Genomic DNA, 20,788 nt, shown 5'->3' with positions numbered 1-20,788 from the left:
TGGATACACCACCGTATAGATACCTCAAAGTTTCCATGTTGTTTTGTTGGTTGGGTAAATAATCCAGGCAATCGACAATAGATCGTAGGCTTCTTATGAGTTTTCTGAACGCAAAACACAAGTCCGCCTTTTTGGTGATGCAATAGGCTGCTCCAGGTTTTTGGTCACCCTTGATTGTTAACAAGCTCGCCCAACTGGTCCATCGTTCTCGGGTAACAGCAGTCATGGTCTAAGAGTGAATTGACTTCCCTACCTAGGTACTACTTTAAAACAGCACCAAATGAATTTCTTCTCAGATCCCAGTTCTTTTCAACAATAGAGATACAGCCACTTTTTGAGATTGGAAGCTTGTTGCCATCGTGCTAGGTGGCCCATCGCCTGAAAGGATTCGTGACATTCTTTATATGGACAGCGCCTCATTTTTGTCGTTGTGGAGAGACAAATGGGAAAGACGTTCATTCACTCATTCATCATTAATTGACTAATATGTATCCAAATCCCTATTGGAGTGCATTCATTCACTTGCAGTTCCTTTGAACAGGTAATTTCTCTCCGCAGCGAGAAGTACCGATGACCTGAGAGGAATGGTTGTTAAGCACATGCATACATGCATACAGCGTCTTAACTCTACCAGTGCTCGCACTAATCATCCCCTCGAGCTTCAAAACAGCATGGTGCCGATCTATTATTGGCTTTTAATACACAAGATCATTCTTCAAAAATTGGAATCATGGCATGTTACAATCTGGAAGAGGCTGGCTAATCCGAGTTACCTCATTGGAAAATACAGCCATGTTGCGCAGCGTATGGCGGACTGATGACATGAGACTTGAAGTCCTACTACTGCTCGCATTGAGCGAAGAAGTGGCTGTCGAGTAAACCGGTGAGCCAACGAAAACGACTCCCAGGTCATCTGAAATCATCCAATATCTTCTCTACCTACGTAATACAAATTGCCTGTCTCTTTGGCCGTGCACATATTCACATGTCATTGTAGTATTTGCGAGCCTCGATTCATCTGAGACATTTCGACGCTTGGCGAAAATGCTTTCTCGAGGACCCAATCTCCGCCCAGCCCGATCTGTCTGGCATCTCCATTCTGACAAATGGCGATTGGATCAGCTGTCCAATTCCCTGTGGAGGTCCAATTGCTTGTGTACGGAGTATATGTACCTACTAATAGCAATGAGGCTAATTACATCTAGTCTGTGGTGGTATCCGCATCTTACAACGGTGATACCGATCTTCATTTACCCAGGCGTTCAAGGGTTCACCCCAAGATTGAGCTCCAAATACGAATCACGAAAGAGATTTGCATCTATTACTGCGCTTGTATAGAGGACAAACTCGTCGCTTTAGTCTTACTTGAATTTGACTCTTTTCTTTTCTTTTGGCAACATCTTTTACCCATCAGTTGCAAAATCCCATCATGGTACAGGGTAGCACAACGCCTCCCAAGACAGATGCATGTACAAAAACTAACCGAAGATCTAGGCATACGATCTCTCTCACCACTAGCCGACGATGCATGTCGCACTGCCAACTCGTACATGTAGTAGCTACAGCATTTACTCGCCTTTTGCCGGCGAGTATTTGTCATGTAAGCGTGATGGAATTAATTTACGGCAGATGTAGGTGGCGGACTCTGTACGAGTTGATTGTGATTGTGTAGTCCGAAAATATATCCCCATACGGACTCTACGGAGCACACGACAGGCATCGTGATGTTGACCCCTGGGCCTGCAATGCCTGGCGCGGCGAAGATCGACATGTGGTCGGCGTTATGGTTAGTTGCTTGCAAAACGCTGACCGTTTACTAAATGGTGATGATGTGACGAGCAATTCCTGCAAGGCAAGGCCCCGTGATAATCAACACGGTGCAGTGCAATGCTGCATACATGTGCCTGTAGATTAGGTGCCAAACATCGGATACGATACGCGTGTTGCTGCCATTTGTTGATGGGTGATTGGATTGACCAACGGAGCGTGGCGCTTTTCGCATGACAAAGGGCGCCTATGTGAAACGGCGTGCAGGATGCATATAGTGTACGAGTAATATAACACCAGAGACACTCTCGACGAGCACAAAGGCGGCAAAAATGAATGGATGAATGACGGCAGCGGCGGAAGTGGGAGTAGCAAGCAGCCAGCAAATGAGAGCAACTGGCCCGCCACCCTTGTCTGGTTCCTCATCTTATTCACCACCATGTAATCCGTGCTCCGTCCGCACTTGCAGACGAGGCGAGGTTGTTGTGCGGAGCTTTGGGGCCAAGCACAGCTCCAATACGGCCACTGGGTGGGTGAGACATGTGCAGCAATCGGCAGCGACTACAGATATTGGGTGCCCAAAGCTTTGGGGGATAATTTGACCTGTCAAACGCCATTTCTGTAGTAGGGACAGCCAGTCCGCAGGGGTTGATGGTGGTTGAGCTGAGAGATATCAAGGCCCGTTGCATTAGGTCGAGTGAAGAAGGGAACATGAAGCTTGTTCCACGCCGTCGAGGAATCAAGGAACGGAACGGATCCCAAAAGCAAGGGAAATGAAATGACCGATTGTCGACTAAAGAATAGCAATCACACGCTAGCACATGCCATCCCGTCGACTCGTGTCCCACTGCGGACTCAGCTTCACATCATCAGTCAGCCTTGTACGACCTTTTCTTTGTCAATCGCGCGCGCATGTGGCCGCATCGTGGAGAAGGACAACGGACACTTTTTTTTCCCGTTCGTTTTTCTTCGGTTATCGCCATGTCCTAATTTCCAGACTCCACGGGCCAGCCAGACTTGGGTAACGGATGGACAGACAGGGGAGAGAGAGATAGATAGAGAGAGAGAGAGAGCGGAAGAGAGAGTGAAAAAAGCCTTCAATTGGTTTCTGTTGCTTGTTGTTTCGGATTTTGACGGAGCACGGAGCGCCGGCAGGTACCTGTGACGCCGTAGCGGTACGGAGCTCCAGCACTCGCACAAGTCCAGGTACTCACGCCCCTGTTGCCCATGGACCCGGCTGCGAGGCTGCTAAGCCAAAGAAAGAAAAAGCTCAGGCACAAGCAAGAACTAGAAGCTCGTTTTTGTGCAAATGGATCGATGATGGATCAGGGCCAAACAGCCACAGAATGTCCTCTTTTCTCTCCGATCACAGGCGAGCTGCTCAGGGCCTGCGGTGGCTTGGCAGGTGGCTAGTGCGAGCCGGGGCCTCAATAGGACTAGAGCATTCCGCTTAGCGCTGGGATCCCCTGGCTCTTGGCTGTTTTAGGCACAGGCGGGCGCTGGCAATTTCAGGGGTTCTGGACGATGCTGCAAGTACCTGGCCGTACCGATTTGCCTCTGTGTCTGGGTGCTCGAGGCGCTGAAATCGCGCTGCTGTCGAGGTACCGGTACCAACGAGCGTAGCACGGGGCGCTGCCTTACCAATCCTCCTTTTGCGAGCTATTTCGCGGTGGCTTTTTAGGGGTTTGTGACAATTTGCGCTGTGTGCAGGTGTCTGGACTGGATTGGGCAGAGCCTTGCCACGATTTAATTGATTAGGTGCACGTTGTTGTTAGTTTCCCTAGGTTAGGGGACATGGAGTTGAGATGATGTGCGCATTTTAGGGGCTCGTCCATCGCTTTTAGCAGCTGGAGGCAGCTACCGTCAATGGTCTGGTGCTCTGGAACTGCTGGCTGTAGGTGCTAAACACCACTAAGTAGCTACCTGTCGGGTGTTTTTTCCCCTCTTCGACCGACCTCGCCTCAGTCTATCGAATATTCCCCCCTAGCTAGCAAACACCAGCTTCTCCCCCCTTTTAATATCGGGTCGAAAAACACCACACGTCTCGTCTTCTTCACTCCACCTTCGCAGGCACGATCCCGCCCCGTCATTCATTCTCTTGTCTCGTCTCGTTCTGTTCTGCAAGGACACTGAGCTGGGCCAATCCAATCCTGCCTGTGCCAAGGTATCTTACCGTGCTGGAGAATTGCCATCGTGCGAGCAGCATCCATTCATCAATTCTCGCCCCAGTCCAGCCCATTTGCAAGGTCTGGCGTCTTTGTTTAATTAGGTACGGGATAGCCAAATCCACCCGTTCAAGGGCCCTGCCGTCTCCATCGCCATACCCAGCTCTGACATGCCTGTTTGATAGGCGAACAAGGACCCCCCGAGACCCCCATCGCGACCACTCATCGTGCAACCGCAATATCCCCACGAAGCCGGCCGTCGAATCAGTGCCAGCCTGGCCATGCATTGCCTGTACTCGTACATACGCACATCCCGACTATTCAGCTTCCAGTAGCTCTGTCCGACATACACACACACACCACACGTGTACTGTACATACGCACCCGCATACAGTCTTGTATCTCTACCAGTACGAGTTCATGCACCGGCATCCCGTCTCCACCGGCCAGTGAGGCGCACATATTGGATCATAGCAAAGACAAGGGGAGAGAGACCACAAGACAGAGAGAGAGGGACGAAAAAAGAAAGAAAAAAGAGAATCAGCAAACTATTACGACTACTGCTTGTTCTGGTAGCGAGCAACGATCGGCACGGTTCTCTTGAGAAACCGTTCGTTGATCCTCCGTCTCTGTCTCTGACCATCGTCGTTCCTTTTCCTCCCCCCCCTCAGGACTATCGTTAGCACACTCTTTTTCCCTCGCCTCAATTTCTTTCCCAATTCGCTCGTTTTCCCCGTTCCAGCGCTGCTCGTGTTCGCGGCCTGGGTCATTCACCTGCTGTCGCTTGTGCGCGTTTGCGCCGGCTTGTGCGCGCCGTCGACACGGGCCCCTACCTGAGAACAGGTATTTTGGACTGGAGCGACTGGAGCTTCGCTGCCTCGGTGACATCTGGCTCCGCTTCGCTTCGCATCTTCCGCCATGGCCACTTCTCCGCCGGACTCGCCATCGCCAGCGCATAAGCTTCAGCGTCCCCTGAGCGCGATTGCTACTCGTCCTCAACCAAGGAGCACCAGTCGGTTGAGTATGAACAGCAAGCAAGGCGGCGAGAGCAGAGCCTCTGATGAGGACAATCGGACGGCTGTCCGTGTCGGTACGCATTTTCGCCCTCTTTCCAAGCACCAAACCCTCCAAAGACGTTGGTACACTGTCTCGTGAACTTCGACGTCTCCCGGGCTAGTGCTGATTTCATGATTTTTGATGAGCTGACATGACCATTTTACCTTCACTTTCGCAGCCGTCAGAGTGCGACCGGCGTTGAATCCAGAAGATCCAGGATATGACCTGATACCGCAGCGCTTCCAGCGCCCTATGGTGCACGTCACGTCCAACACGAGCCTGTCTATCGATTCTCCCCAAGGACGCAAACTCTTTGTCTTCGATCGCGTCTTTGGCCCGGATGTTATGCAAGATGGCATCTGGGAGTACTTGACAGACAGCATCAACGCCTTCACCCAAGGATACAATGTCTCTCTTCTTGCCTACGGCCAGTCTGGTGCTGGCAAATCATACACCATGGGCACAGCAAGTGCGACAGAAAATCCAGACGATATGGGTATGGTACTTCTTTTTGCCTGTCTACTAACAGCAGCAGATCCTATGCGCAAACTGCATTGCGCTCGTCATCTTGCGTGGCTAATTCATTGTGCTCTCATCTAGGTGTTATCCCGCGAGCAGCCGCTGCCCTGTTCGAAAAGCTGGATGTACAGAAAGGAGTTGTGAATAATGGCACAATGAAGAGCGCTAGTAGCTTCAGATCTCCTCGAGGATATGGCCAGCAAAACAACCTGGGCGACCGAAACTGGGCATTGACGGCCACCTATGTCGAAATTTACAACGAGACCCTCCGAGATCTTCTGGTTGCCGATACCACGCCACTAAATGACCGAACCTCAGTTGCAATCCGAGAAGATGTCAAGGGCAATATCATTCTCACAGGCCTGCACCAGGTCGACATTACCTGCGTCGACGACCTTCTCAACGCCCTCGCCTTTGGCTCCTCCATTCGCCAGACCGATGCTACTGCCATCAACGCCAAATCCTCCCGATCCCACGCCGTCTTCTCCCTCAACTTGGTCCAGCGCAAGAGCAAGTTTTCAAATTCCGACAAGCGCCACTCCATGCCCCTGGAAGCTATGAGTGGCCAGGACATCTCCGTCACCACCGATAGCAAGCTGCACTTTGTCGATTTGGCCGGTAGTGAAAGACTGAAGAACACGGGTGCTCAGGGCGAGCGTGCAAAGGAAGGAATATCCATCAACGCCGGATTGGCTGCCCTGGGAAAAGTCATCAGCCAGCTTTCGTCGCGAAACGCGGGCGCCCACGTCTCTTACCGCGATTCCAAACTCACACGACTCCTGCAGGACTCGCTCGGTGGCAACGCAATTACCTACATGATTGCTTGCGTTACGCCGCCGGAATTCCATCTTAGCGAGACGCTCAACACCGTTCAATATGCACAGCGCGCCCGCGCGATCCAGTCCAAGCCTCGAATCCAGCAGGTCGAAGAAGGGGATAAGAATGCCATCATTGAGCGGCTCAAGGCCGAGGTGGCCTTTTTGCGCGAGCAAATCCGCAGTGCCAATGGACAAGGCGACCTCCCTCCCCGTAGCGCCAACAGGTCTAGCGAAAGACCAGAGAGACAAAACGAACGGGAAGCAGAGCTTCAGAACCAACTGCTTGATCTCCAGGAAAATTATGGCACCCTGAACAACCGCCATGCTCGCCTGATCGCAGAAATGGCCAAGGCCCGAGAAAGCGAGCACCAGCACCATCTCCAGTTGGACGAACTCCAGGAAGAAAATGCAACGGATCGCTTGAACCGCTCAAACTCATTTGCTCAGTCGGTTGAACAGGTTGTTCTCGAATACGAAAAGACTATCCAGACGCTCGAACAGTCCTTGTCCAAGACACGAACCACCTTGTCGAACACGGAAACAAACCTTCTCGAGAAAGAAACCAAGTGTGCCTATGTCGAGACTATCAACTCCCAGTTGCAGTCTCGTATTCAGAAGCTCATGGACCGCGAAGCCAGCACCGAAAGCTACCTCCATGACTTGGAGGCTAAGCTAGATGGCCACAGCACCGGTGAAGAGAAGAACTCGGCCATTATTGTTGAGTTGCGCAAAGAGATTTCCCGCATCCGTGAGAACGAGTCTGCTTCTGAAGATTACATTTCAACGCTGGAGGAGCGACTTGCCGAGGCGGATCAGGACGCTGAACTTATGCAGCGAGAAATTGAGCGTCTTGAGCAAGTTATCGAGAGACAGCGAAGTCTAGGCAAGCTGGATGCTTTGCTTCACGAACTTGACCATGTTGACGAGTCTAAATTGCGCGACTCAGACGATAGCACGAAGGCGGAGTCCGCAGACGGCCATGACCACCAACTGGCCCAAGACAAAGATCAGCAGAATGAAACCGAAGAAGCAACATCAAAGCTCGCCCCTGTTGTGGAGAACGATGAGGATGCTGTCATTGCCGGTGATTCTGTGCCAAAAGCTTCCGACAACCAGCCCGTCGATGATGCAGCTACAAACCAGGCCTTTGCACAGTCCAAATTCGTGGCAGACAAGCTGGAGTTGGTCACCCGAGAGCTCTTCGACCTTCGAACTGAGCACGAGACTACCGTTCATGACTATGGTAGACTGCATGCCAAGTACGAAGAGGCGATGCGAAAGATGTCAGAGCTCCAGGATACTATTGACGAAGCTCGCTACCCTGATCGACTCCGCCATTCCATCATTTCCGTCGACGCCGCCACCGAGACTCGCCCCGAGTCATTCCAGTCTGTTCAGACAAGCTACGCCAAGGATGATATCCGATCTTCGGCCCACCGATCGCTCTCCTCTGAGCTTTCGTCAGTCATGGACTCGCCCATTACGGCTGATACCACACACCTTGATCTGGAATCTGAAGACGATACGGCTACTGCTAAGCCCGCAGCGTCAGTTGAAGATCTGACCAGAGAGCTCGCACAACATGTCGAGCTGCATGAGCAGCATGGACAGGACGAGCTGGAGGAGCAGACTGAACATGTCGAGCAGCCCGAACAGCCCGAGTCGAAAGAGCAGCCCGAGCATGTCGAGAAGACCGAGCACGTGGCCGAACATGAGCATGTACAGCCAGTTGAGCTGAAGGAACCAATTGAGCTGAAAGCGCAGGTCGAGCATAAGGAGTTGGCTGAGCCTGTGGAGCTCGTCGAGTCTAAGGAGGTGGTCGAACCCAAGGAGCACGTTGAGCATATTGAGCAAGTTCAGGCTCAGGAGGCTCAGCAGTTTGAATTCTTTGTTCAGCATGACGATGCCGAAATCCAGGTGCCTGCCGAGCAATACGAACAGGCTGACAGGAGCGAGCAAAATGAACAGCTTGCCATGGAGCTTGAGAGACTCAGGGTCCTGGCTGAGGAAAAAGAAAACGCCGAAAGGGAACTGGCCATGAAATACGCTCAGCTGGAACTCAAGCACAACGAGACCTTGGATATGGTCGAAGAGCTCAAGACCGAAGTTACCAAGGCCCGAACTGTCGACAACGGCCCCCGCGTGATCCGCCGAAAGTCGAGCCAGAACCTTCTTGGCGTGGATCGTGCTCAGCGATCATTCGTCTACTTGAGAAATCTTGCAGCTGAAAACTTTGAAGGAAGGCCGGAGACAATGCAGTCATTTGAGCTGAACCTCAACTCAGCCATGCACGAGCTTCAATCTCGCAGTGAACGAATCCAAGAGCTGGAGTCCGATGTTGCTGCGGCCAAGAAGGAGATGGAGAGCAAAATGGCCATCATCTCGGGCCTGGCGCGTGAGCGCTCTAGCTTGAAAGCCTCACCCGTTGACATGTCGATGGTCGCAACCCTCCGAGGCCAGCTTGAGCAGAGCGAGAGGCAACTCTACGATCTTCGTGAGGCCCATGCTGTGCGTGAGCGGGAATTGACGAGCGAAGTCGAGGTCCTCCGCAAGTCTGTCGCATCTACTCCTACCCGAGAGTTCATGCCGACTGACGAAGAAGAGGCCGACGTTCCATACAATGAAAGAGTGTCTACGCTGCAGGCAGAGCTGGCTGGCTGGGAGAACAAGCATCACGCTGCTCTGGTATCTATGAGAAGCACCGAGAAGGAGATGCAGGCGACCATCCAACAGCTGGAGGCCCAGGTCGATGCTGCCAACGCCCAGCTGGCCGAATCTCAATCCCGAGCCGCCGCCGAAAAGGATGCTGATGCTGAAGAGGCCAAGAAAGAAGTTGTCAAGCAACAAGAGCTCATTGAGTTCCTACGCCAAGAAATCGACGAGTACAAGGCTGTTATCAGCAGCAACAACGCCAAGGTGGCAGAGCTTGAGTCTCTTCATCTCTCGGCTCGAGCGGCAATGGACGACATGTCCAAGATCCACAGCTCTGTTACGGCTGAGACAACCGCCCGCCACCAGGAGCTTTCCGCCAAGCTTGAGGAGCTGATTGCTGGCCACGAAGATGCCACAAAAGCGCACCAGGAAGAGATGGACGCGCTCAAGCAGAGCCACGCCCGAGAACTTGCTGAACTGAAGGACCACGAACAGACTAGCTATGAGAAGCAGGTGGAGGTGCTCATGACTGAGCACTCAGAAGCCACTTTCAGGCTGGAAACAGACCTTGCTCAGTCAAGGGATGAACTGACAAGAGTTGCGACTCAAATCGCCGCTGTCTTTGGTGCAGAGATGCCACTGGAGAAGTTGGGCGAGCGTATTGAGGCTCTCGTCGCCAACCAAAATGCCGTTGAATCAGAGCGCAAGAAGATGGGAGAGCTTACATCTCATGTCACGGAGCTATCAAACATCAATGAATCACTCGTCCGGGATCTTGAGGGAGTGAAGACGGCGATTGCAGGCCTGCTTCCTGGCGGCACAGAAGCCAAGGCTGGTCCTCTGGTGGACCAGCTTGCTGCCGTCAAGGCCAAGGTGGAAGACCTCGATGGCCGCAACAAGAAGAACTCTCGTCTCATCGAAGAGCTCGAAGAACAGCTGCAGCACAACTTTGATGAGGTGCAGGTGACCAATAACCGCCTGAGCTCGCTGCAGTCTGAGCGTAACGCCCAGCTTGACGAGGCGTTGTCCTCTCGAATCAAGCTTCAAACCGAGCTTGAAACCGTCCGCGAAGAATATGCTGCCCTCCAAGTAAGTCGTCACCCGCCTCCACCTCCTCTCATTATGTCGAGGGCTGTGAGTCATGTTATGTGTGAACCTAGCTAACCATTGATGAACAGATCAAGTACAACGAAATGGCCAATGGAGACGTCAAGCGATCCAACTCCAACTCGACAATCCGCAAGAGCTCCTCACACAACTCTCTACCATCGCCACCTCCTTCCGTCCCTCTGCCACCTCTGCCCAACGGTGCGCCCAGCTCTCCTACTTCGACACGCCCCCCAAGCAAGGACAACTTCAACATTTCTCAAGTCACCGAGGATCAAGAAGCCCGCATTCGTGCTATTGAGAAGCACCTCAGCGCCGAGCGCCAACTTACTCAGACTCTAGAAGAGGCTCTGGGCGACCTGGAGAAGCAATCCAAGAAGGTCAAGGCAGACTGCGACGCTTGGAAGAAGCGTGCTCAAGAGCTCGAGGCTGAGGTGAAGGAGCTGAAGGAGAAGTCGTCCGACCAGTCACAGGACAACCGATACAGCATGCAAGCGGTAGAGGAGGAGCGAAAGAAGAGACAGGCAGCAGAGGCAGCCCGAAAGCAGCTGGAGGAGAGAATGCAGGCCATCAGCAAGAACAAGAAGAAGAAGGGCAGCCTGAACTGCTTCTAAGCGTGACGCTCATGGACAAACGTAGCTGTATGTGGGCACTGCAGGACTATACCCCAACTCTTTGCGCCTCGCAGGAACTCTCTGCCCCTTACAGCAACTCGCTTTGGATGTTATTTTCTTGACGCTTCATTCTGACGGGACCTCATTCTTATCAACTTTTCATGAATTTCTTCTCTCCGACTCATGATTCTTTCTCCTATCCGGTGCATTTGCCTCGGAGGAGAAAAAAGCATTGATATCTTATCTCTTGGTATTGCCTGCTTGTTTTTATTTCTTGATTTGGTTTCATTCGGCGCAGCCAGGAGTTATTGTGACCCTCTTACCTTTTTTCTTCATCCTCTGTTCGAAACGTCTACTTTATTCTTGTTTTTTTTTCTGGAGCGAGCAAACTACAATGTCATTTCACCGTGTTAAATGACGTAATTGTATGTCATGATGCGCGTTGTTTTACTCTATTTATTTGTCCTTTTTTTTTTACACCTTTTCTTCTGGTTTGTCCTACTGTATAGAGTAGGCGAGGTGGTTATTATTCGATTTTGATGATACTGGATTCGTGCGAGTTGTTGTTTAACGCCGAGAGGGGAGAGCTGTAAAAACACGACGAGAAAGGGGGGGAACTTGCATGGAGTCGATTCGATTGATGGCCATGTTATGAGACTCGGAGTTGATGTGATGGATTGGAACTTGTAGATTATTATATGTATACTCTGTAGATGGCTTTTCTTGTTTGAAGTGCTGAATGTGAGATGCGCCCCAATGTGGCACGGGGTTTTTTTATCATTGTGTTATTGTCACTACTGTGGGCTTCTTATTTCTGAGACTGCATGGATGTCTATGTTCGGGCTGTGTGTCGCGTTGTAGGGTTTCATGATCGATGGAGGTTGGATCTATAATGTAGCGTTTGAAGCGAGATAAATGATTCCTAAGCAATTCTCCCGTTGTGGTCGGTGGGGTATGATTGATTCAGTGATGATTTTCAGATTGAAGCATTGTGTAGGGGCAGTTTAAGTTATAGACATGAAGATGATTGCAGGACACATATTTTCTGTTCGTTTGGATGATATGAAGCTATCCTGGAGAATATGTTATAGTAGATTCGTTAGATGGCTGGGTTTTGCTTGCATTGTTCCTTGGCGAGAGTTAGAAAGAGAGGCGTGATAACTTGAATGTAGCATTTCAATGATACTGAGCGACCTGTTCATATATTCTAAAGCTAGAAATAGTACTGACAAGACAATATATGTTGGTTTTTTACGATTATTATCTAATGGTTAAGTATAGACATCATATTTCTCTCTGTCGCAATAGCATTATTTGGTACTTTACTAATGATCGCTACAATGCATCTGACGCTGCAAGTCTGTTACAAAGCCCCAAAAAGCCCCACCAAATTCTTCTGTCACTGATTCACGCCCTTTGCTCAACTTCTCCCCTTTCACCGACTCCAACAATCTCACTTCTCATTCATCATTTGCTTTAAAAAAGCCATTGTTTCAGTTTCTGTGCTCTATGTGATTTTACACGCTCGTTTTGTTCTTCAGCAGAGAACATGGCGCGGTCGGATGAAGCCCAAGCTTTCTTCCATGCGGTTTACTCTGCCGCTCAGCAGATTCCGTATGGAAAGGTGACGACTTATGCGCACATTGCTTACCTCGTCGGCACACGTACGTATTTCTCTGGATTCATATTTGGAGGGGATTTTTCTTCTCTTCTCAATTGAATTTGCTGCTGGTGATGGAGATGCTGATGAGGACTGTGAGGGGACAATAGCGCAGCGGCCGAGACAAGTGGGCGTTTGTATGAAGCATTTGCCTCATGACGAGGACGCGGTGTTTAACAGCTCGAATGTGCCGTGGCAGAGGGTGATTAATTCCAAGGGAGCAGTATCACCGAGGTGATTTTTTTTTTTCTTTCTATCGTGTATCTTTGCTTTGCAGATGAATTTATTTGTCTTGTTATGCGGTATCATTAACGCTAATGTTTCTAGATCACAACCTTCGGGAGCCGCAAATCAGGCTGTTGAGCTACAAAGGGAAGGCGTCGAAGTGACTCGGACTGCCATGGGAGAGTATACGGTCGACCTGGAAGTGTACGGGTGGTTTCCAGAGGAATTGGCCGAAGAAGAGTGAAGAGGATGATGACAGGTACCTATCAATAAAGAGCTTACTACGATGTATTTCACTGAGGAGTCATGACCGCATTATTGATTGACAGTATAAAGTATAGATTACAAATGTATACATACGCAATATGATATATGAAGTATACAGAGTTTGCTTTTCAGCTGCTTTGCAGCATAAGGAGCTTCTCCCACGAAGAAACCTGTGGCCTATTCCTACACGCCCATATCCATGTTCATCTGCTATCCATTCAGAATGCAGATTGACGAAATTTTCAACATTCTGTTACACACCATTCATACAGTTATTTGACCATCTTACACGGCCTGGAACCCCTGTGGTCCCGAGTTAGTTTGAACCACTCCACTATCTCGCGGCTCAGATGGTGTGTGTTCCTTTGCTCCGTTGGTGCTGTTGCTGTACTGCCTATCACCTGTAGGGATGTTGAAGCCCGCTGGCGTCTTCTTAACAAAGTTGTCGTCATCTTGGCCCGGATTGGCATTGTGATACTCCAACCACTTGAGAATGGTGTAGACGGCAAAGGCGAGAAGGGAGCCCAACAATGGCCCGACCCAGTAGATCCACTGGTAGCCCGTGAAGTCGGTGACGACAGCCGGGCCAAACGATCGGGCAGGGTTGATGCCAGTCCCGGTGAAGTTTGTGCCGCAAATGTGGGCGATGAAGACGGCGAGGCCAATGCCCAATGGTGCCAAGAACGTGGCTCGGTGCTTTTCCACGGCGAGGAAATAGACGGTGATGACGAGCTGCGCTGTGAGGAACATTTCGATGAAGAGGCCGCGGGAGATGCTGGTGCCGGAAGCAAGCTTGTTGGCTACAAGCAGAGGACCGGGCAGGAGGGCATCGGTGACTGCTGCGGCAGCAATGCCGGCGACGATTTGAGCGGGAAAGATGAGGAGACCACGGATCGGCTTGACTGCACCGACAAGAACGAGACCAAGTGTGACCTTGTAGCTGGAATTAATACGAAATCTCATGAAAATGGGGGAAGTGTTGCAAAGTGTTGCATAATGAGAGGTTCGTCACTTACAGCAGGGTTGAACATGCCGCCCGTCACTCTGTAAAAGACCCATACGTTGACGGCCAGCGCAGCTCCGAAAGAAGAAGCAACGTATAAGAGCGAAAAGGGGAATAGAGGAGCATTGGGGTTTGTTGGATCGTTGTTGTCGAGGGCGGCCTGGGTGCCGATGAAGGACATCAGGAGGAACATGAAGGTTCCGCAGAATTCGCCAAAGACGACGACAATCTCATTGCGGATGGGTTCGCGCGGAGGGGCGTATTGACGATGCATGCTGGGCAGTTTCTCGTCGTGGTATGCCTGTATAAGGAGTGGTTGATGGATGTTCTTGGTGAGTATCGTATACTTGGGATAATAAGAGGGAACACGAGGAGAGAACTGAGAATTCTATATATACTGCTCAGTCCTGTGTGATACGGGTTGATGGGCTACCTATAACGAAAATATTTGCCACAGTGACCTCTCGACAACTCTCTTATTATTTCCCAATCCTCAATCCTCTGAACTTGCACATTCTTCTCTGAGCTAATCCCGCTCCCACATGTGGAGCTTTCTGACGAGGCATCTCAGCTAGATAAGGTGCAGAGGCCGGCCCTGATTGAGTTTGAAAGCCACAAAAGGGCTTTTCTCATGAATGGATACCACGGCTGCTATCCCGGAAGCAGTCAACGGCACACAAGTCTCGATAAAGGTGCTGACGAGGGTCGAGGAGGGGAGGTCTTTTGTATTTACGCCAGTTTTATCGAGGTATCTATTTGAACGAGATGCCTAGTATTTTACATATAGTTAACCCATTTACAAGAATTCCAGCAAGAATTCCAGCCTTACAACGGACTGGTATTGAGGCTACGAGCTTGTGTGGAAGTTCTATTGAGTCCCAAGCCTCTTGCATAATAACTCGCAATCGATCATGGGTTACAGTCTCTTGTGGGTAGATATTTTGAATCCAACCTGTCATTCAGTTCTATATGTGTTTAATAAGGTCAAGACCGGGTCTAAAAGATGGCCAATCGGTAACTAGAGTACTGTGGACATCCAGTTCCTTAAGGGTATTAGCAAGTAGTGTACATGTAGGCAGATGCGTTATCTTATAGTGGGTTGGATATATTTGGATCCAGCCGTGTATTAACGTTACAATTTTTCTATAATAACCCGCTTTCGTTATCGAACTACATTCCTTTCCCTAGAATACGGAAGGACTTTTGTATGCGTCACTGCTAATGTAACACCAAAGCCTCCAACCTCTCTTCTGTATTTTCTTAATAATACCCGCCGGATCAAACTTTTCACCAGCTCTTTTTTAGTTACTCCAAGCTCTCTTGTGGATGCCCGGCGAAACACACATCTCGTTAGACTAAAGGACCATAGCCTATTGTGCGAGAGTTCAGTCGCGATGTTTTACTGCCAAAGCCAGCTGAAGCTGACGATACTACTTACTAACTGACCAATGGGTGGATTAACTCGGACGACTGTGGCGTTGTTAGCCCGGCTGCCATCACGCGTGGCGAATACAACAAAAACCCACGTTCTAACCAGGTGCATCAGAGCTGAAGAGGCCGAATGCGGCGCCGGTTTGCTGGATCAATCATAGACGGAGATGGCAGCGGCTGTGGCGCATGGAGGGATGCGAAGTGGCTGGCGATTGCGGCCACAAGATTCAAGTTTGCACCCTCACAAGGTGCTCGTGTTCTGCCTCGGTCCAACTACTCGGTCCTAAGTGACGATTGGCTTGATTGAAGCATGTTGAGAACCGAAGAGCGAGGTAGCAATACAGGAGAGCAGATGGCATCCCCTCTAGCAGAGATGCCCAGCCCAAGCATCGTATTTTACAATCGGTGGTTGCACTACTTGTGCACCATGACTAACTAGACGCAATATGAGTGCCAATACAACTCAGACAGCATTGTCTTTTTTAAAGCAACCAAATTTGCCCACGATATGGATGGAGTATAGAGTTGACATATGCAGAACACATGGAGTCGCCGTGCCCACTCTTGGTGCCAAAACATGCAGCTTACACGGCAAGGACCCTCACTGAAGCTGAACTTTGATGCCCGTCTGACTACCTACACCCGAAACGTCGTCGGGGGGAAAGCTGGTAAACGGCAATAAGTAGCTCGGCTCAATTGTGGGAAGTCCAGCTGGGATTGTTTTTTTCCCCCAAGCGCCCTCGCACGAGCTGGAGACGCCCCGCATCCGTGTTTAAGGTTTTGTGCCAGGCGCCAGCCACAACCAGCCCGAGGATTCCGGTTCGTGATGATCCCGCGGTTCGGATGCTTGGGTGAACCCGACTCCTCTAGATGGTTGACCTGACGATCCCCGCGGGCAGTAGTAAAATAAAACGGCCACCCGAAGGAGAGCTAAAGCTGGAGTGGTGGGAGACAGGACCCTGAGATGCTGAGTTCGCGGGTCACGGATCTTTGTTGAGGCTGAGACATTGGATTCAACACCCTGGATCCTTGAGAGCAGTTCATAGATACAGAGTATGAGTGATGTAACCCTTGGGGTCGAATGGTCATTGTGAGCTTGGTAGAGGGTGAGCGGGAGACGGCGTCGGCGAAGACCGCAAAGCCATTCCTGACAATGACAAGATCTCACAGAAGAGGCAATTAAAGTTTTGTTTTGTTTCTCCCCAAGCGAAGAAAAAGAGACCCGTTCGTGATGGGACCTCCTATAGGCCAATGATGGTTCTGCATAGGACGGCAGAGGGAAGCCTCATAGACGCGGTGGCGCCGCGCCTCTTACCTTTACCTAAGGATACATAAGAAGATGAGAGGGACTCTACTAAGATCGTCAATGTCATACACGGGTGAATAATGATGGAGTTTTGTAAAAATCGTTATTATATTATTCAAGCTCATCTTGGTCATCATTCCTTCATTACTCGTGAAAACCTATCAAAGCCTATCCCGTCTTCTTCATGCGTACTTGATGTCGCCATCGATGGGACGGGGCCCACTGTCTGCATACGAGGGAGGGGGAGGAACATATGGGTAGCTCTGTTGCTCGGCTGAATGTCCTTGTGCTTGTCCTTGTTGAGGATAGTTGCCTTGAGGAGCTGGTTGTTGGTGTTGCCCTGGACTCGGAGGCGGCAGCTGCTGCTCGTGGGATGATGCCTGCAAGACACCAGCCTCGGCCCCCCTTAGGACGCTGAATAGCGTTTGGGCTCCAGCAGGCCACATTCCCGGAGGGCCTTGGGATGGGACTTGGCCCTTTAGGATTTGGTCTACGGAGACGGTTTGTCCGTAAAACGCAGCATTGGCATCCTTGCGTTCGGCTACGACAGTGCCGTCAACTCGGATCCCGGCATAGAAGCCCCGCGACTTGACATATGAAAAGACGGGCTTGGTTGCGCTGGCGCTGAGGCTCCGCCGGTGGCTCTTCTTGTCTGCCGCTTCGGGTGGCTGCAAGCTCTGCTGCTGCTGCTGCGACTGTTGGTCCTGTCCTTGTCCTTGTCCTTGTGACGATGGAGGCCTACCATCGTCTCTGGCCGTCTTTGCATCCAGGGATGTGCCAAACTCAACCGCCGCACCAGCACCATAAGGGCCAGCCACTACGGCTAAATCGCTGCCCAGGCTAACGCGAGTGTTGGTGAAGGCAGCGAGGGCCTCTCTGTTGTTGATTACACAGACGCAGTCGTAGATATCGAGGCCGATCTGGAACCCTCCGCCGACAGAGTGCAGCTGGATGCCCGAAGGAGGACTCCAACTCCCGTCAGGTAGTCGCGCAATGAGGATTCCAGATCCTGTTGCACCAGATATCTGGAAGCCGGCGCGGAGGGTGGTGAAGATGGCAAGCCCAACGGCCTTGGAGATGATCTTGGGAGGGATCGTGACAATGACGCGGTTCTTGGGCTTCTCCTTTGTAGGGTCGATGACTCTGTCGGTCGACTCTCTCGCGTTGGGATCGGTCGAGGTGGGCACCGAAGTGGCAGCAGGGTCGGCATAGACTCCCTTTTCTAGATACACCATTGAGTGAGCAAAGGTCCTATGCAATCTAAGCTTACAGAGGAGCAAACTTACTGCAGAATGCCTTGAGAATCGTCGCAGCCTTTTCGCACTCCTTGTCCAGCGTCTCGGGAAGGAAACTCTGGCTGCCGAGCTTATGCGCAATGCTGTTGATGGGCGCAGCGGCCTTCATGCCAAAAGCAGAGAGGCGTTCACTCCAGCCAGATTTGTGGTGTCCCTGTTCATCGCCAGATCCGTGCTGTGGAGATGGAGGCGCATGTTGCTGCTGGTGTTGCTGGTACTGCTGTTGGCCATCTCCTTGAGCCTGATATCCCGCAGGACTCGAAGGTTCGTTGAGGTTGTTGGATGGCTGCGGTGCAAAGATGGGATTCGCAGGATTGTAGGCAGGGATGGAGTAGCTGGAAGTCTGCTGTTGTGGCACCTGAGCTTGGGGGTTGTATGGTTGCTGTTGTTGGCCGTGTTGTTGTGAGAAGTCTTGAGGCGGCTGATATTGCTGCTGCTGTTGATGTGCATAGCCCTGGGATGGAGGAGGCCCAGGGGGAGGCGGCGGGAAATGCTGCTGCTCCGTTGACTGGTGATCGTGTTGCTGGTGTTGCTGATGTTGATCTTGCTGGTGAGCATCTTGAGGCTGGTAGGCCTGCGACTCGGGCTGCTGAGGAGGCGGAGCAAACTGAGGATATGATTGCTGCTGCTGCTGCTGAGGCGAAGGAGGCCCCGGAGGAGGAGGTGGGAAATGCTGCTCCGTCTGGGGAGGATGCGATTGGTGATCTTGTTGTTGTTGTTGTTGTTGTTGCTGAGTTGGCGGAGGTCCAGGAGGGGGAGGCGGGAAATACTGCTCCCCCGGAGCTTGAGTCTGGTGCGCCTCGGGGTTGGACATGGTTTCTGCAGCTGCCGATGCCGTATTCAATTCTTCAAAGACAATTCGACGAGTCTATCGTTGATTCCCTTTCACTTATGGTTATGTAGATGCCCCTCGCAGCGTTGAGATCCAGTTGATTGCGGGGGATTCGCCAAGCGTCATGATCCCAGCTTCAGCGGGGAATCCTTGACGATCCTGAAGCAGATGACTAAGCCCGTAGATCTCATCTCGTTTTCCATTGTTGGCTGTGGAATTAACCATCGTGATGGCGATCTCGGTGTCAATTGGGATATGATTTTCTAAGGGGGCGAGATCACAGGCAAGAAGCAGAGTAATGCCTTGATAAAAGCTTGAATCTTGTGTGCAGGAAAGCCCCTTGTCGTAGTACAAAGCTGGCGTGCATGATGCATGATGCATGTCATGGTCACGTAGTAAGTCAAGAAGGACACATATGCTGCTACATTGAAGATGGATGGTATTCCTGCTTGGATAGAACAGAAGCATCAATTTTCCCATATATGTATCCTTTCTAAATTCTTTGCTCCCTATCTATTTATATATCTTTGGCCTAATCAAATGGTGTCTTCATTCCGCACGCCATAGCTAAAAAGCCCAGTGCGTATAAGTGCGGTGCCTTGTTCAAACGTAAATAAATCGCCGGCTACATTGATCAAAAAAGCCCAATTTTCTCCCCGTCCCTTTGCCTTGCGCCAATTCCATGTTCCCCTGTCTTATTTTCTGCTGGTGTTCACTACCATGCATCGTCATAGTAAAACTCCATGCCTGTCCTCTCGGCCAACTGCAAGATCATGTTGACGGTACGCTCCACGTCTCCCCGACTGATCGGTAGTCGGTGGCCTCCATCCCACTCAAATAGTTTCGCCGTCCCCTTCTTGCTATACTGGTACAGCTTCCTGTGGTTGAAAAGTGCCGGGTCTTGTAGCCCATGAATGTGCAGCGTCGGCGTCAGTACCATGTGCGTTTCGTCTGTCGTGTCCTCTTCAGGCCAATCGGCGTAGTCGTACGACATTCTCTCGCCGGCGTGGATCAAGTGTCGCGGCTTGGTAAGTGTGCCTGTGCGATCAATGTGTATGATGGGCCCGGGAGCGTGCATGATGACGGCGAAACGGAACTTGATTCCCGGCAGCGGCCTCTTGGAATCGTCTTCAATGTGATCCTGAGCCCAGAGAAGACTCGACGAGATGACGCCGCCCTGGGAGAAGCCTATCAATCCTGCCCATTCGCCGGTGCCCTTGTCCTGATCTATTGCGTCTTGGAGTTGCTTCGCCATATTCTGGGACGCAATCACGGGGTCCATCTCCTCATGGGCGTCTCTGTAGGCCAGCCACCGCTTAAATGGCGCGAGCTCGGCGAAGATTGTGGCCACAGCCGGGTGCGCTTCTTCCTCCATGTGGCCATCGACAAAGACGAATCGAAACTTGTCCTTGAGCTTGCCCATGATGGCTCGGCATTGGATTTCGAAGACTTGGGCATTGACGCCCGCGCCGTGGATGCAGAGAATGCGCGGCAGACTGAGATCCTCCATTTTGTCGTAGTGACCGTGTGTGCTTTCAGTGGTCAAGAAATCGATTCGGCGGTTTGAGGGCACGGGCGGTATTATATCCATGCATTTACTGCTCGTCTTACCTGTGAAGGATTAGGGGTCCATGTAGGTAATCGCATGTAATGCACGAAGATGGAGCCCCGCACACGCAGGGTAATGTTCCATTGCTGGTCCATGTAAGATCGGCCATTTTCTTATCGTGCTGATGTGTAGGTATTACTGCGTGAGTCATATAATGATGCTGGAAACGTGGGAAGTGGAAGATGTGGCACGAGTGTTTCCTAGCTTCAATTGCCCATCAAGTACGGAGTCCGAAATGGTATCACAATGAGGAGAACTGTTTTGACACAGTGTAACGTGTTCGTACTCTGTAATGATGAATCCATAAAGCTGTACGCTATGGGCATAGAGCCTGTATGTGCCCTGACTTGATAACCTGGTATATCTCCATGATACCAGGGGACGGGATAGGAAGGTAGCCAGAGATCAATTGGCAGCCATTGACGAATCGTATTATTGCTAGCTAGATACCCAAACCATCAT

At 51.1% G+C, this 20,788-nt stretch overlaps 6 protein-coding genes across 6 annotated transcripts; 2 read left to right on the top strand and 4 right to left on the bottom strand.

Annotated features, from left to right (window-relative positions):
- Positions 1 to 4,345: 4,345 nt before the first annotated feature.
- Positions 4,346 to 5,150, bottom strand: M431DRAFT_320600 (hypothetical protein). The gene has a single exon (XM_024914295.1). The coding sequence runs from the start codon at positions 5,028 to 5,030 to the stop codon at positions 4,473 to 4,475; it is 558 nt and encodes a 185-aa protein (XP_024768716.1). The 5' UTR covers positions 5,031 to 5,150; the 3' UTR covers positions 4,346 to 4,472.
- Positions 5,136 to 10,790, top strand: M431DRAFT_320586 (hypothetical protein). The gene is made up of 3 exons (XM_024914294.1): positions 5,136 to 5,484; positions 5,589 to 10,066; positions 10,156 to 10,790. The coding sequence occupies exons 1-3, from the start codon at positions 5,241 to 5,243 to the stop codon at positions 10,696 to 10,698; spliced, it is 5,265 nt and encodes a 1,754-aa protein (XP_024768715.1). The 5' UTR covers positions 5,136 to 5,240; the 3' UTR covers positions 10,699 to 10,790.
- A 1,330-nt stretch (positions 10,791 to 12,120) lies between these two features.
- Positions 12,121 to 12,958, top strand: M431DRAFT_154592 (hypothetical protein). Its single transcript, XM_024912912.1, has 3 exons — positions 12,121 to 12,362; positions 12,469 to 12,592; positions 12,686 to 12,958. The coding sequence occupies exons 1-3, from the start codon at positions 12,248 to 12,250 to the stop codon at positions 12,825 to 12,827; spliced, it is 381 nt and encodes a 126-aa protein (XP_024768714.1). The 5' UTR covers positions 12,121 to 12,247; the 3' UTR covers positions 12,828 to 12,958.
- A 177-nt stretch (positions 12,959 to 13,135) lies between these two features.
- On the bottom strand, positions 13,136 to 14,127 carry M431DRAFT_98742 (hypothetical protein; the record flags this gene model as incomplete). Its single annotated transcript, XM_024925080.1, has 2 exons — positions 13,136 to 13,783; positions 13,867 to 14,127. 2 exons carry the CDS (start codon positions 14,125 to 14,127, stop codon positions 13,136 to 13,138), a joined length of 909 nt encoding a protein of 302 aa, XP_024768713.1.
- A 2,549-nt stretch (positions 14,128 to 16,676) lies between these two features.
- M431DRAFT_127222 (hypothetical protein) lies at positions 16,677 to 19,041 on the bottom strand. Its single transcript, XM_024912323.1, has 2 exons — positions 17,877 to 19,041; positions 16,677 to 17,812 (listed from the first exon to the last, which is right to left on the bottom strand). Exons 1-2 carry the CDS (start codon positions 18,697 to 18,699, stop codon positions 16,773 to 16,775), a joined length of 1,863 nt encoding a protein of 620 aa, XP_024768712.1. The 5' UTR covers positions 18,700 to 19,041; the 3' UTR covers positions 16,677 to 16,772.
- Positions 19,042 to 19,156: 115 nt separating this feature from the next.
- M431DRAFT_513314 (hypothetical protein) lies at positions 19,157 to 20,469 on the bottom strand. The gene has a single exon (XM_024919996.1). It carries the CDS (start codon positions 20,306 to 20,308, stop codon positions 19,433 to 19,435), a length of 876 nt encoding a protein of 291 aa, XP_024768711.1. The 5' UTR covers positions 20,309 to 20,469; the 3' UTR covers positions 19,157 to 19,432.
- Positions 20,470 to 20,788: the final 319 nt, after the last annotated feature.

Source organism: Trichoderma harzianum (genome assembly GCF_003025095.1).
Source record: "Trichoderma harzianum CBS 226.95 unplaced genomic scaffold M431scaffold_21, whole genome shotgun sequence".
Lineage (NCBI taxonomy): Eukaryota > Fungi > Ascomycota > Sordariomycetes > Hypocreales > Hypocreaceae > Trichoderma > Trichoderma harzianum.
This window is presented reverse-complemented; position numbering and strand designations above follow the sequence as displayed.